Source organism: Rutidosis leptorrhynchoides, chromosome 3 (genome assembly GCF_046630445.1).
Source record: "Rutidosis leptorrhynchoides isolate AG116_Rl617_1_P2 chromosome 3, CSIRO_AGI_Rlap_v1, whole genome shotgun sequence".
Classification (NCBI taxonomy): domain Eukaryota; kingdom Viridiplantae; phylum Streptophyta; class Magnoliopsida; order Asterales; family Asteraceae; genus Rutidosis; species Rutidosis leptorrhynchoides.
Genome location: NC_092335.1, coordinates 430160698 through 430175827, shown reverse-complemented (window position 1 = coordinate 430175827; position 15130 = coordinate 430160698). Strand labels below are relative to the sequence as shown.

Below are 15130 nucleotides of genomic sequence, written 5' to 3'. Positions count from 1 at the left end.
CAAACAACTTCCGTTAAAAAGTGAAAGATGAGGTGGAGGATAAAATGAATATTGATGAAAATACCCTCATGTATCTGTCATGTAACACGAGTTAACTGAATAAATTTAACGTCCGTTAGATAACTGGACTATTCGTCAATGAAAATACATATACTTGTGAACTAAAAATATTAAAATATCAAATTTGAACTATTCATGTATTTTTTTAGCAAACTAAAAACACTATTTGTGTAATTTTGTCTTCACCAAATTTATCACACACAGACACACACACACAAAACACTCTCTCTCTCTCTCTCTCTCTCTCTCTCTCCCCCCGCTTTCCACTCCTTTTGACACAAAAAAGATGGAAATAGAGAAGTCGATGTGACGTCAGAGATCTGGTGCGGCCATGGCTTCTTCAACTGATCGTGAAAATTTTATCTACGTCGCTAAGCTCGCCGAGCAAGCCGAACGTTATGACGGTTTTCATCTTCCTTTTTCCAGATCCGTTTATTCTTTCTAGATTCTATACTAGATGTTATTCAATTTTGCTCGTGATTCCAGATTTTTATTTTTGAATTTTTAATTACTTATTGCGTTATTGTAGGTGTGTAAGATGTGTATACAGGTATAATCCGCTAGTAGAAGTTGTTAGATGCTTTTGAATTTTAAATGATGTAAGGTTTTACTAAGGTTAAACACAGTTTGTGGATTTAGTTTAGATGTTGATTGCTTATTTCGTTATGTATCTGATATTCATATCTCTGTATTTATTATCTAATTGAGTTGTAAAAATAATTAGTAAAATTTTCTTAAGTGTTGATTATGTAATTTTGAATAATATGTTATAAAAATAAATATAAAATCACATGTACTAGGTGTAGTGGATTTAAGATAATAAATATAAATAAGAGAACTATTATATCACTATTTCAACTATATGAGAAGTTGCAAGTGATGCTAATCGTTGTCAATCATGAGCTTAAGATGACTCAACTTAGTTGAAGTTGATTTGAGGTTTAAGTCGTATTTTGATATTGCATTTGAGTTTGTTATTGGTTTTCGTGCAGAAATGGTGGATGCAATGAAGAAGGTTGCAAAATTGGATGTCGAGTTGACTGTTGAAGAGAGGAACTTGCTCTCAGTTGGTTACAAGAACGTGGTGGGTTCACGTAGAGCATCATGTAGAATATTGTCTGCAATTGAGCAGAAGGAGTCGTCTAGAGGCAATGAAGTGAATGTAAAGCGTATCAAGGAATACAAACGGAAGGTTGAAACAGAATTGAATGACATATGCAGTGACATCATGGTTGTGATTGATGAGCATTTGATTCCATCTTCACCTGCTGGAGAATCTACTGTTTTCTACTACAAAATGTGAGTGTGTGTTCACAGATAGTCAGATATATATATATATATATATATATATATATATATATATATATGTATGTGTGTGTGTGTGTGTGTGTGCGCGCGCGCGCGCGCGTGTGTGTGTGGTTCTTTTGTTGGATAACATTTAGTATTTATGTACCTAAATACCTATGTAGCTGAAGTTTGTTGTCTGATTACTTCTTAATGGTTTTAATTTGAATGCAGGAAAGGAGATTATTATAGGTATCTTGCTGAGTTCAAGTTTGGTAACGATAAGAAAGAAGCAGCTGATCAGTCATTGAAGGCTTATCAAGTAAGTCACTATCTTAATGTTGCTTCCCCTTTTAGCACAACTTAGCAGTTGATTTAAGTTTTTTATTTATTTATTTATTATGTAATGTTTTTCTTCTCTTTTGATGACAATATTATTAGTACATTGCATTGAAATAATGGAAATTTTTGTTTAGTATTTCAACTTGATGTTTAGTTAGGAAAGTAACCCAAGTTTTCTGTCGTTCATGCACCTATTCATCTGCAGTTTGTGCAAGAGGCCTTATTGACATACATAATTGCATGTTATTTTTTTCTCGATACCGTGTCGTACACACGAAGCTAATGTCCTAAAAGTCGGGGACGAGTCGGTCGGTACCTTGGAGGGACGAATTAGTCGAGTCAGGTTTTGACCAATGTTGACTTTTAGTAATAAATAAATTAAACATATATATGTTGCACATAAATATATCAAACATATAAACATCAATATTTCAAACATAGATATATGGCACAAGGTCTAATTTTAATAAGTATAAAAATATTTGTCCCAACTTTGACCTGGCTCGAGCCCAACTGTGACTGACTTTGACCCGACTTTCTAACGTTGACCAACTTTTAAAGTGTTTTTGGGCGATTCAGGACGGGCTAGTCCTGAAACCGACACGTCGACCGCCTCGGCCGACTTTTACAACAGTGCACTAAGAAAATATGTGGCCGACACACAGCAGTTTTTTAAGTTTGGTAGTTATTCATACTTCTCTCGTTGCAAAAAAATAAATAAATAAATAAGAAAAAAATATAATCATATTATTATGTGCTGTTTCTAGTTGGCCTCAACTACTGCGGAAGCTGATCTATCCCCTACTCACCCAATGCGACTGGGTTTGGCTTTGAACTTTTCGGTGTTTTATTATGAAATTATGAAGTCTACTGAAAGGTAATTTTACAACTTATTCCTTTTGTTTTGTATATGCTTGATATGAAATATGTGATTAACTCTGTATCCTTCATTGTTACTTTGACTTTTATTAGGGCCTGTCACCTGGCAAAACAAGCTATTGATGAAGCTATGTCAAATCTTGAATCTCTGACTGAGGATTCCTATAAAGATAGCACTTTAGTTATGCAGCTTCTGAAGGACAACCTCACTTTGTGGGCATCGGACATACTAGAGGATGGAGGTATATGGGTCATCATCAAGAGGGAAGCACTTTTTTGGGGGAAGTGGGGGGAGTAAAATTTTTTTCATTTTTTTCCGAATTTTTTTTCAAACATCAAGTTTAGGTGAAAATATGAATATTTAAAAAAGACACTTTGTGATGAATGTTATTATTTAATCGGGAAAACGATCGAAGAAATAATTGATAACGTTCACTATGAATAATGTTATTCCTAATAATATTTTTGGAATGTTGTTTTTTTTCATCTTATATGAAGTTTTTTTTTTCTTCAAATTTTGCCCGATTTAGAGGTTAGAGTTTAGTGTTTTGGGTTCCCTAAACCCAAAACCCAAAACTCTAAACCGTTCGTGTTAAAAATTCAATCTAAACCCTAATTTCTTAACCTTAAACCCTAATTTCTAAACCCTAAACCCTAATTTCTAAACCCTAACTTTTGAACCAAAATTTCTAAACCCTAATTACTAAACATTAATTTTTAAACGCTAAAAAAAACTCAGATGAATAATATTACTCATGATGCATGTTTTCATTTTTTTTCTTCGAGCGTTTTCCCGCCAAAATAATAACATTCATCACAAAGTTTCATTTTTAAATGTTCATATTTTCATGTGATCTTGATGCCTGAAAAAAAGTTTCGAAAAAAACGAAGAAAATTTACTTCCCCCCACTTCCCCCAAAAAGTGCTTCCCTCATGACTATATATATATATATATATATATAGTGGTAGGATCAAGGGGGAAGTAACCAGTCGGGAGGAAGCGGGGGGAAGCAAAAACTCTTTTTTTTCGTTTTTTGAAAAAACTTTGTTCACGAACATTATAGATTGGATGAAAATATGAACATTTAATAAAGACACTTTGTGATAAATGTTTTTATTTTGGCGGGAAAACGCTCGAAGAAGTAATATATAACAATTATCGTGTTTTTCGAGCGTATCTTAAGGTTTTAGATGTTAGGGTTTAGATATTAGGGTTCATAGGGTTTAGATATTAGGGTTTAGAAATTTAGGGTTTAGGGTTTAGATTTAGGATTTAGATTGAGTTTTTAACACGAACGGTTTAGAGTTTGGGGTTTAGGGTTTAGGGTTTAGGGTTTGGGGTTTTGGGTTTAGTCCCTAAACACCAAACCCTAAACCCTAATTCGGGCTAAATTTTGCTTCACAAAATATAAAAAAAAAACGGTAACATTCTTCACGACCAATATATATAGGGGTAGGATCAATGATGGGGAAGTAACCAATCGGGGGAAGTAAAAAAAAAATTTTCGTTGTTTTGGAATTTTTTTTTTCAGACATCAAGATCACACGAAAATATGAATATTTAAAAAAGACACTTCGTGATGAATGTTATTATTTAGGCGGGAAAGCGATCGACAAAAATAACAATTAAGATAATATTGATTGTGAAGAATGTTAACTTTTTTTTTCTTCATGTTTTGTGAAGTAATATTTAGCCCGAGTTAGAGTTTAGGGTTTAGTCCCTAAACCCTAAACCGTTCGTGTTAAAAACTCAATCTAAATCCTAAATCTAAACCCTAAACTTCTAAACCCTAATATCTAAACTCTAATATATAAACCCTAATATCTAAAACCTCAACATACGCTCGAAAAACACGATAATTGTTATATATTAACTCTTCGAGCGTTTTCCCGCCAAAATAAAAACATTTATCACAAAGTGTCTTTATTAAATGTTAATATTTTTATCCAATCTATAATGTTCGTGAACAAAGTTTTTTCAAAAAACGAAAAAAAAAAAAGTTTTGCTTCCCCCGCTTCCCCCCGATTGGTTACTTCCCCCTTGATCCTACCACTATATATATATATATATATATATATATATATATATATATATATATATATATATATATATATATATTTTGGAACAACAAAGACACGCACGCACCCTTTTTATCCACAACGAAACTCAAACTCACAACCTCAATTTTACATGCTTAACCAATTTGTGCCTGAAGAAACTTAGGATAGACATCTGAACATATGAATCACTGGTGGAGTTGGCAATCTGGTCGGGTCCAGTAATGGGTCAAACGGGTATTCTATTCGGTACGGGCTGATTCAAGCTTGGCTAACCTTAAAATACTTCTAGTGTTAAATAATGTTTTTTATAGGTAGTCTCAATTATACTACTAATTAATTATAATCTTGTTTTTTGTGAATAAGATGGTTCGTGTTCTATGCATTGAAATTACATGGGACCTGTTTCATTTTTAACTCATTCTTCCCCTAAATCAGTTCAGCATGCGCCCGACCTTTTATATTTGTTGAGTCAGTCTTCTTGGACTTTAGTACTAAAAACTCATTTATTCATTTCAGCATGCTAATTTCAATTGTCAGTCTTGTAACTTGGATAATAAGAACTTATTAATACGTTTTCTTAATATTCTTACATATTGTGAACGTACATCATGTGTTACTCAAAAGATCACTGAAATTGCCATCATTTTGATATAATAACGAAATGAAATTTTATGCTATTTATTTACTACTGTGTATTGTCTTTGCAGAAGACCAGAAAATGGAAATCACTGAAGGGGCTAAAGATACTGAGGTAATTAATCCATAATCACATTCCTATACTCGTTAAACCATTTGATGTTTTGATAGTATGAGTTTTATTTGATATATTTGGCTGTAGTTTGACCCGGCATCACCTAATTTTACATATTTGTGAGATATTGTAAATGATTATTTTAAAAAAAGTGATCATAAAGATGTAATTTTTAGTAAAACTTTTTTTAATGTATGATTTTGGAGGTCTTATGCATTTTATAATTACATTTTTAGCAACTATTGACTCCACTTTTTGATCACTGTTTCGCACCATTAAACCCTTTGACACATTATCTATATACTTTACCATGATCCGATATGTTTTCTTATGAATGGGTTGAAGTCGTTATCTCTATGATTAGGGAAGTTATCATTGTAATTCCCTTTTTTGTGACCTACAAATTGAAAAATATAAACAAAAAGTGTTGGCTTTAACTAACATGTTTTGTGATCATATGGTTTTTCACATTTCGTCTAATATATTTCTACTGAAAATCTTCTATGCAGTAAAATTGTTCGACTAACTTTGGGATGACTGGACTAAGAAAGGACTGTGTATATTATTTGTAAGCTTGAATCTCAATCAGTGATTTTGAGAATTGTTTTAGGTCTGTTTGTTTGGCTCGTCGTTAAATGGTTTTTGAGTCGCTTATTCATTCAAGACATCTTTTAATCAAGATTGTTGTCTTTTCATTATGGATCCATCAGCATAGTCTTAACACTATAATTCTATTAGCTTAAATGCGACATAAATTAATTTCCCGGATAAAAAACTCTGATTTTGACCAGTTTCGTTTTGCGGGGGTGGTGGTTCAGGTTTCTGTTATTAGGTATTTATCTATGTTTAATTTATTACAATACTTGATTTCATGAGGAATCGAAATATATTTGAGATATGGTTAGAAGTATAGAATTTGGTTTTGATGGAGAATGTTTTATCTGGATAGATGTGATGATGGAGATGGGTTTGAAAGGGTGTTTTTAGACAACTTATAGGATTACATTACCTTGATTTAATTTCCACCCCATTTATTGGTGTTTTGATTTAAACTAGATTGTGATGTGATTAATTTCATTGTCATCTATCTTTTTATGTAAAATAAATGGGTTTTGCGTTGTAAGAAGGTAAAACGACATCTGTAATTTTTGTACCACTAACATCAAGACTCAAGAGCACTTCCTATGTGGGTGTCAAAACACTCGTCAACAATCGCCAAGTGCTAACAAAGATATGCACCACTTTGTTAAGTGGATAGTCACCGAGTCCTCCAACGAGTCGAGCTGGGTCTCGTATTTTTTTATTTTGTACCATTTGCTTCATTATTTGTACATATTATATTTTACAAGTATATTATAGTGATAGACATGGAATGTTTAGTTAAAGTAATGTTAAATTTTTTTGTGCGAATATGGAAAAGAGAAGTTCTGTTAAGGACTGTTAAGATATGGAGTGGTCCAAGTCGACTTAAGAAGTAGATTAAACTATTATCATTTTATTGATATTAGTACTATATAAAAAATTAAAAATTAACTATCATAGAAGATGTAGAATATAGACTAACGAAATGAATGCAATTATAATTTATAATTACATTTCAAAGGCAAGTATAATTTGTTACGTGACATAACTTATCTATAAGTTTTACTATTTATATCTTTTGTTTGGTTCACGCTATATGAAAAGTTAGTAAATGAAGCCAGATTTTTTGTGTTTGGCAGTCCATATCGCCATTATTATATGTATGTTTCTTGCACGGAAGATTATGAATTTTAGTCCCCCACCCCACATTGCTTTCCTTTTCAGTAACAATTTTTATGCATGATCGAACTACATATCGATACGTTTTCCAATTATATGTTTGGCTTAAAATTATAGTATATTTAAATTCAATTATATATGTTATTGGAGTATATAAGAGTACAATTATACTTGGTTAATAGCAGAAAAATGAACAACTAATCCACTTTTTGCATTTTGGGATATGAAACTAATTTTTTTATATATAAAAGGGACGACCAACACACATTAAAGGATATGTGTTACCAATTGTGAATGGTAATATATACATCAAATATTTTTATTGAATGGTAACATAAGGTCAAATATTTTATTCAGATTACGCAATAGTCAAGTTACGGAGTATCTTTTAATTGTTTTTTACGAGTCAATTAAGAGTATATAATTCTAATTTGAGACTTATGTCAGTGTATGTTATAGTAGTTATGGAGTATGTTATACTGCTGACGTGAGATACACGTACTGACGTACATGAGAATTAATAAATTATATTTATATTTATTGCGACCATAACACGATCTCTTAATCCACACGTACCAACTGTTCGAGAGTGTGCACACGAAGTATATTTGTTTACAACAAACTTAAGAACCCAGTAACCTGATTTTCTTTACCTATTTAAATCGGAGTAATAATTAATCTTAAATATATTTTCTTGAAAACTAATTACAACTCTAAATTTCATTATATATATATATATATATATATATATATATATATATATATATATATATATATATATATATATATATATATATATAATATATGAAGTACTACCTCCGTCTCATTCCAATAGTCCACAGACAAAAAACACGCAGTTTTAGAAAATTCCACTAACTTCATTTCTCCACCAATGAAATATCTTCTATCTCCAAATCCACCAATGAAATATCATCTTTCCTTTCTATCTATGGAAGTGAACTATCAGAATGGGACAACCCAAAATGGAATACTAGCCTATTGGAATGAGACGGAGGTAGTAGGTTTTAGGAGGAAATGGGACAAGTAAAAAAAATTTTACTTTCTTTTTCAAAAAATTAAAAAACATTAAGATCAATTGAAATTATTATAATTCAAAAAATATACTTTGTGATAAATGTTATTATTTTAACAGGAGACCGTTCGAAGAATGATGAATGTTATTCTCGATGACGTTAGATATAACATTCATCATTATGAATGTTATCCTTTGAGCATTTTCTGCTTAAAATAATAACATTTATCACTACTTTTTTTTTAAGTTCATATTTTCATCTTATCTTGACATTCATAACTAATTTTTAAAAAATAACTAGATAAAAAAAATCTCTTTTTCGTTTACTTTCCCTCTTGAATAGCCCCATATGTTTGGCGATTTTAAAAGGACGAGCAATGTTTATAGCACACCTAATAATAGAGTTTAAATTATTATTCTATATATGATTGATTGATAAACTATAGACCGAGAAAAATATTACAAATTACAAAATTTTAACAAATACGTTCTTATAAAATGATGTGTCACAATCTTGATCTTGTTAAGAGAAGTAATAGTTAGAATTTATTGATTTCATACCGTGTTAGAGAATGAGGTTGTAATTGATAATTTTAAATCTCCCAATTATAAAACATTTTCTCAATAATGTATATAGCGATTCTTTACTTGTCTTAGTTTACAAAATTACAAAATTGATATTAAGATAAGACAAGAATTACAATTTATTTTTTTATTTTTTATTTTGTTGAAAAGCAAAAAATATAGTAATCAACGAGATATAATACAAGGACAATGACCATTTACATGAAATGATGGCCAAGCCCGAAACAAGAAATTACATACAAGAGTTACGAAGAGAGCAACCCAACAATCGTTACAATGTAAAGTAGATATTTGGATTACTCAACCAAATTAGCCAATCTATTTTCTTTCCTCCCGATCTTCGCGATATCCACTCGAATGACTTAGCTTGAAATTCATTTAGAGCTACCGGAAGATTCCACAATTTACCGTGAAAAATCATATTATTACGGTTTCTCCAAATGCAATATGTACTAATCCATTCCACCGCTTACAATTTGTAGTCCATTTCTAAGCAATAAAATAATAAAGTAGAATGTTAGAGTTTGTATATAAATTAGTATGTTCTTATGAAAGCAATTTTTCATATATAAGGAGAAATTCGGTCTATTCAATGGCGGTGGGAAATGAAAGTATATAACCTTTCATTTTTTACACTATACCATTTCTCATTGTGGTGGTGAGAAATATTATTTATATTTTGACAGTCGGTCTATAATGACGTATACTAAAACAGTTTGGACATTGCCCCCTATACCCGTGTAAGGGGCATCTAAGTCCCATAAGTGTTAGAAATAACGTATGATTTGACTGTCCGGATTGATTCTTGAATCGTGTATTCACTTTCTCTATAAAGTATTTTGACCCAACGATTGCCTTGGTTTTACGAAATCTTTACAGGGATAAGAAAAGAACGCAATTAGTGTTTTTGACAATGAAATCACTAATCAAATTATCAGAGAGATTTTTTGTGTGTTTCTGTTGTTCTATGAATGCAGAATATCAAAATTGAAATTGAGAAAACTGATATATTCGGCAGTTGTATTTTGAAAGGATGTAACCTTTCAAGTTGAGCGGGAAAAACTGTTATACCAAAAGGTATAACACTTGGCTGGAATCCGTTGGAATGCACTTTGTAAGTAACTAGAGGGGGTGAATAGTTACTTGATACGATTTTTAATACTTTTTCGATGACCAACAAGATTTGAACAATCCTTATTTAACTTAGTCAACTCAAACTAATGTGTGTAGTGCTTATGTTTGTAGTAATGCGAAATGTAAAGTAAAGAACACAAACAAAAGGATTTATAGTGGTTCGGGTGGATGTTAACTAATCCACCTTAATCCACTCCTCGATTCACTAATTGGGAGTTTTGCTTCACTAAGCACCTTTCTCCAAATTCGGTGGAGATCCGATTTACAAGTCTTTTACTTCTCCTTAGACAACAAACTTAATCATTCTATCCCTTTGAAAAATTACCTCTAACTTAGATCAACTTGTCTTCACCTTGGACAAGTATTAATCCCTAATGAAATTAATCAACTCCCTAGTTCCCTTCAAGGATTATGATAGCTAAGCTAGCATATGTTTCTAGTTACAAAGTACAAGACTCACCCTTTCTAGTGATGACAATCCTAAGACAATTCTAAGGATTAATACAACACTATGTAAACTCACAAAGATAGTAATTTGATAGTATAATCTACGAGATTATAGAACTTCTCTTGCTAATCACAAACACATGTATATGAGTTATGTTCTTGTGATTCTCTGATGATTTTGAGTTGAAACATGCAAGAGGTCCAAGTCTTCCAAGTTCTCCAAGTCTTGCTATTTATACTGAGAGATAAAAATATAGCCGTTGCTGAGGCTGGGACCACGGTCGACCATGGTCCAGTCCAAAACTTCTATCCATTGTATAGCCGTTTGAATCAGTTTTGAACTTGAATCTTTGAACTCTTACTTCATTTAATACTTGTAAAAGATACCCAACATCCTATACAAGTACTATACGCATAAAGTATTCATTTGCTTTGCATGTATTGCCTTGATAGTGACTTGTCATGTTCAAAGTGGTAAGTCTAACTGTCATAACCCGTCCTAAACCCTAAGAACGAGTTAGATAACGTATGATTTCATTGCGAGGTATTGACCTCTATATGCGACATTTTTAAAAGAAAAAACTGCATATATTATACATTACAAACCATGATTCTTATTTTTGTTACAAGCTTTGGACAACATAAAAATGATTATCGTTTAGCGATAATCTTCGACTTACAAACTTTACATATAATGATAACAACACGGTTTCTAGCATATTTTACAACACAGATCCTCGGGTATGCAGTTTTATTTTTGACACAAATATGCGTACGCAAGATCCTGCTCAAATTCAACATAATGCAGCGGAAACTTCTAATTATCACCTGAGAATAAACATGTTTAAAACGTCAACATAAAGTTGGTGAGATATAGGTTTAGTGCCGGCAGCAATATATATATAGACCACAAGATTTCATATATAAACAGTTAAATAAAAATATTCTAAGTGGTTGAGCACTTGGTAACCATACTTAACATTTAATCACGTCGCATATTCCCTTTATTATGAAATCTTACTACACCGTACCAAGTGTAGTCACGAAACGAAGTACTGTGCAACCGTTGAATACTGGTCGTCCAGTCCGGTTGGGGTTGTCAGGCCCGATAGATCTATCAACAGGATTCGCGTTTACAATACCGCTGTAAATATTAGTTACCAAGCTACAGGGAAGTATGCCAGTGGTACAACTCAACGTAGAATATATTTTTCAGTTACTTGTGTCCATAACGTAAAACATAAAATACATGTATTCTCATCCCGAAATATTTAGAGTTTAAAAGTGGGACTATATACTCACTTTCGTCTTGAAGATATGTAATTTCGACTTGGTCTCCGATTAATATCACGAACCTATCCATATATAGTTTATCAATATATTTCTATTTTAAACAATCGTCACATATATATACTTTTTATACTTTTAATAGTTTTAATAATTTCTTAGTCCGTAGTTAGCAGTCCGATGTTAGTAATTCAATTTTAATGGTTCATTTTTAGGTGTTTAATAAACCCCCAATGAAATAAATAAAAACCCCCATCGTATATGTATTGGTCGAGATTAATCTTGACCCATGGTACCGGTGTTGTCAAATGACGTGTTGCGTACATAAAGTACCGGTGTTGTCAAATGACGTGTTGCGTACAATCATGGGATCTTATGATTAATCTTCTCGTGTTGTTTACGGGTGATCCTGAACCATATAAAATTGAATTATAAGTACATATATATAAAATATCATGTTAACTTAAAAAGATGTGATTTATTTAATTTTTTCCCAATTATTTTCGTGGCTAAACTAGTCTTGGATATCCGATTTTGTTTCGGTCATAGTTTCTTCGTTACAACTCCGTTTTCGTTGATTCAACTTGCCATCTCCTTGGATCGAGTCCCTCTTTAAGACTATGAACTGTAAATACCTTAGTTTGTATTCAAAATCACACGGCATAGGTCAAACTTTAGTGAAACTTATGAAGTTAATCATTTTCCATCATGTAAACAACCTCAAATGATTATTTTTCTAAAAATACTTATACTTTGAGTTAAATCATGAAATTTTTATGTGTTATCATATTCATAGTAAAAATCATTTTTCCAGAAAATAAACCTCCAATTCAAAGTTTAAGATGGTTTTTAATTATCCAACCCAAAACAGCCCCCGGTTGCACTCCGACGTCGTAAATTCAGTTTTTAAGGTGTTCTTTGAAAAACCAAGTTATACCTTGTTAAGTTAGCATATAATTAAGATATGTTACAGGTCTTGAAGTATTTTAAAAGTTAAGTTAGAAGGATCTATTTAGTTTGCGAACAAGTTTGAAATCATTCAAACTATGTTCTAGTTTATAAACTCTTATATATATAGCTTTAAATATATGAATTGAAAAAGAGTTGAAGTAGAGTTTTTACCTCAAGTTTAAAATGTAAAGTTGCTGGAAAGAAGTAGTAAAATAAAAGTTGAGAGAGTTCTTGCAAGTGTGTGTGAAAATTGGAAGTAAAATTTGGAAAATGAATGTGTAAAAATGAGTTAGAAATGGTGCTTATTTATAGGCTTGAAAATTTGGTTTTTAGTGAAAATATCTAAGATAAGTTAAAATTTATTATGTCATGAATAACATATTATTCCAATAATTGAAGATTTCTATTGGTATATACCAATAGTAAATACTTCTAGAAGCTGTGTATAGTACCCTAGATATACGTATAGGATTATTGAGGAAACGGAACGAGAATTCAAATATAACTATCTTTTGTAAATATACTTATATTGTTTTATGTATAAAAGCCCTTTAAAAATGATTAAATACATTACTTATAAGATATATGTATAAACATTATAAATCATCAGTATTTATGTCAAATAACGTTACGTAGGTTATTGTTTTGAAAACTTAAGTTAGTAGTTTCAAAATATACTTATGACTTTTTGTTATTAATACAAAATGAGATATTAAAACATCCTTAGATCATGTTAAATATGTATGTATAATTATCATATATTGTATAGTTCGTGATATCATCGGTCAAACTAGACGGTCAAACGTTGTGTAAAACTCTTTTCAAAAACATAAGTCTCAACAATTTGGATTGCTTATCATGTTGGTAAGGTTTAATTTATGTAAATATTAATCTCATAAGTATAGAACGATCGGAAAAGTGCGGGTCGTTACAGTACCTACCCGTTAAATAAATTTCGTCCCGAAATTTTAAAATTGTACCTATTTTGCGTCATCGAGAAACAAGTGTGGATACTTTTGTTTCATCTGATCCTCTCGTTCCCAAGTAAACTCGGGACCTCTTCGAGCATTCCAACGAACCTTAACGATCGGTATGTTGCTCTGCTTGAGCTGTTTAACTTCACGGTCCATGATTTCGATTGGTTCTTCGATGAATTGTAGTTTCTCGTCGACATGGATTTCTTCAAGAGGAATGGTGAGGTCTTCCTTTGCAAGACACTTCTTAAGGTTTGAGACGTGAAAGGTATTGTGTACTCCGGCGAGTTGTTGCGGTAACTCGAGTCGATAAGCTACCGGTCCAATGCGTTCGATGATCTTGAACGGGCCTACATATCTTGGGTTCAGTTTACCTCTTTTACCGAAACGTATTACACCTTTCCAAGGTGACACCTTTAGCATAACCATGTCACCGATCTGAAACTCTAATGGTTTCCTTCGGACATCGGCGTAGCTCTTTTGGCGACTACGGGCTGTTTTCAATCTCTCTTTGATTTGTACTATCTTTTCAGTAGTTTCATGTATGATCTCGGGACCAGTTAATTGTCGATCTCCTACTTCATTCCAACAGATAGGAGATCTACACTTCCTTCCATACAATGCTTCGAATGGTGCAGCTTTAATGCTTGCATGATAACTATTATTATACGAAAATTCTGCTAACGGTAGATACTTATCCCATCCGTTTCCAAAATCGATCACACATGCCCTGAGCATGTCTTCAAGAGTCTGAATCGTTCTTTCACTCTGCCCGTCGGTTTGCGGATGATATGCGGTACTCATATCTAAACGAGTTCCTAGTGCCTCCTGCAGTGATTGCCAGAACTTTGAGGTAAATCTACTATCACGATCGGATATAATGGAAATAGGTATTCCATGCCTTGAAACAATTTCCTTTATATACAATCGTAATAGTTTCTCCATTCTATCCGTTTCCTTTATAGGCAAGAAATGGGCAGATTTGGTAAGACGATCAACAATCACCCAAATGGTGTCGTATCCCCAGGCAGTCTTTGGTAACTTCGTGATGAAATCCATGGTAATACCGTCCCATTTCCATTCTGGAATTTCTGGTTGTTGAAGTAACCCTGACGGCTTCTGGTGTTCTGCTTTGACTTTGGAACAAGTTAAACATTCCCCAACATATGTTGCAACGTCTGTCTTCAAATTAGGCCACCAATAATGCGTCTTAAGATCTTGGTACATCTTTCCAACTCCAGGATGTATCGAATATCTTGTCTTATGTGCCTCGTTCAATATCAACTTCCTTAATCCACCCAACTTCGGTACCCAAATACGATTTGCAAAATATCGAATTCCATCTTCCCGCATAACGAGTTGCTTCTCATACTTCTTCATTATTTCATTTCCTATATTTTCTTTAGTAAGTGCTTCTCGTTGAACTTCTTTGATTTGTGAGTTGAGATTCATGCGAATTTTTATGTTCATCGCTCGTACTCGAATTGGTTCTCGTTCCTTTCTGCTTAATGCGTCAGCCACTACATTCGCTTTCCCGGGATGATAGCGAATCTCACAATCGTAGTCGTTTATCAGCTCGAC

The 15130-nt window shown here is 32.4% G+C and overlaps 1 protein-coding gene across 1 annotated transcript; it reads left to right on the top strand.

Moving 5' to 3' along the window:
* The first annotated feature begins 301 nt into the window (after nt 1-301).
* LOC139897866 (14-3-3 protein 9-like) lies at nt 302-6138 on the top strand. The gene is made up of 7 exons (XM_071880579.1): nt 302-464; nt 1053-1359; nt 1579-1666; nt 2454-2563; nt 2659-2807; nt 5334-5377; nt 5887-6138. Exons 1-7 carry the CDS (start codon nt 392-394, stop codon nt 5887-5889), a joined length of 774 nt encoding a protein of 257 aa, XP_071736680.1. The 5' UTR covers nt 302-391; the 3' UTR covers nt 5890-6138.
* The last annotated feature ends 8992 nt before the right edge of the window (nt 6139-15130 follow it).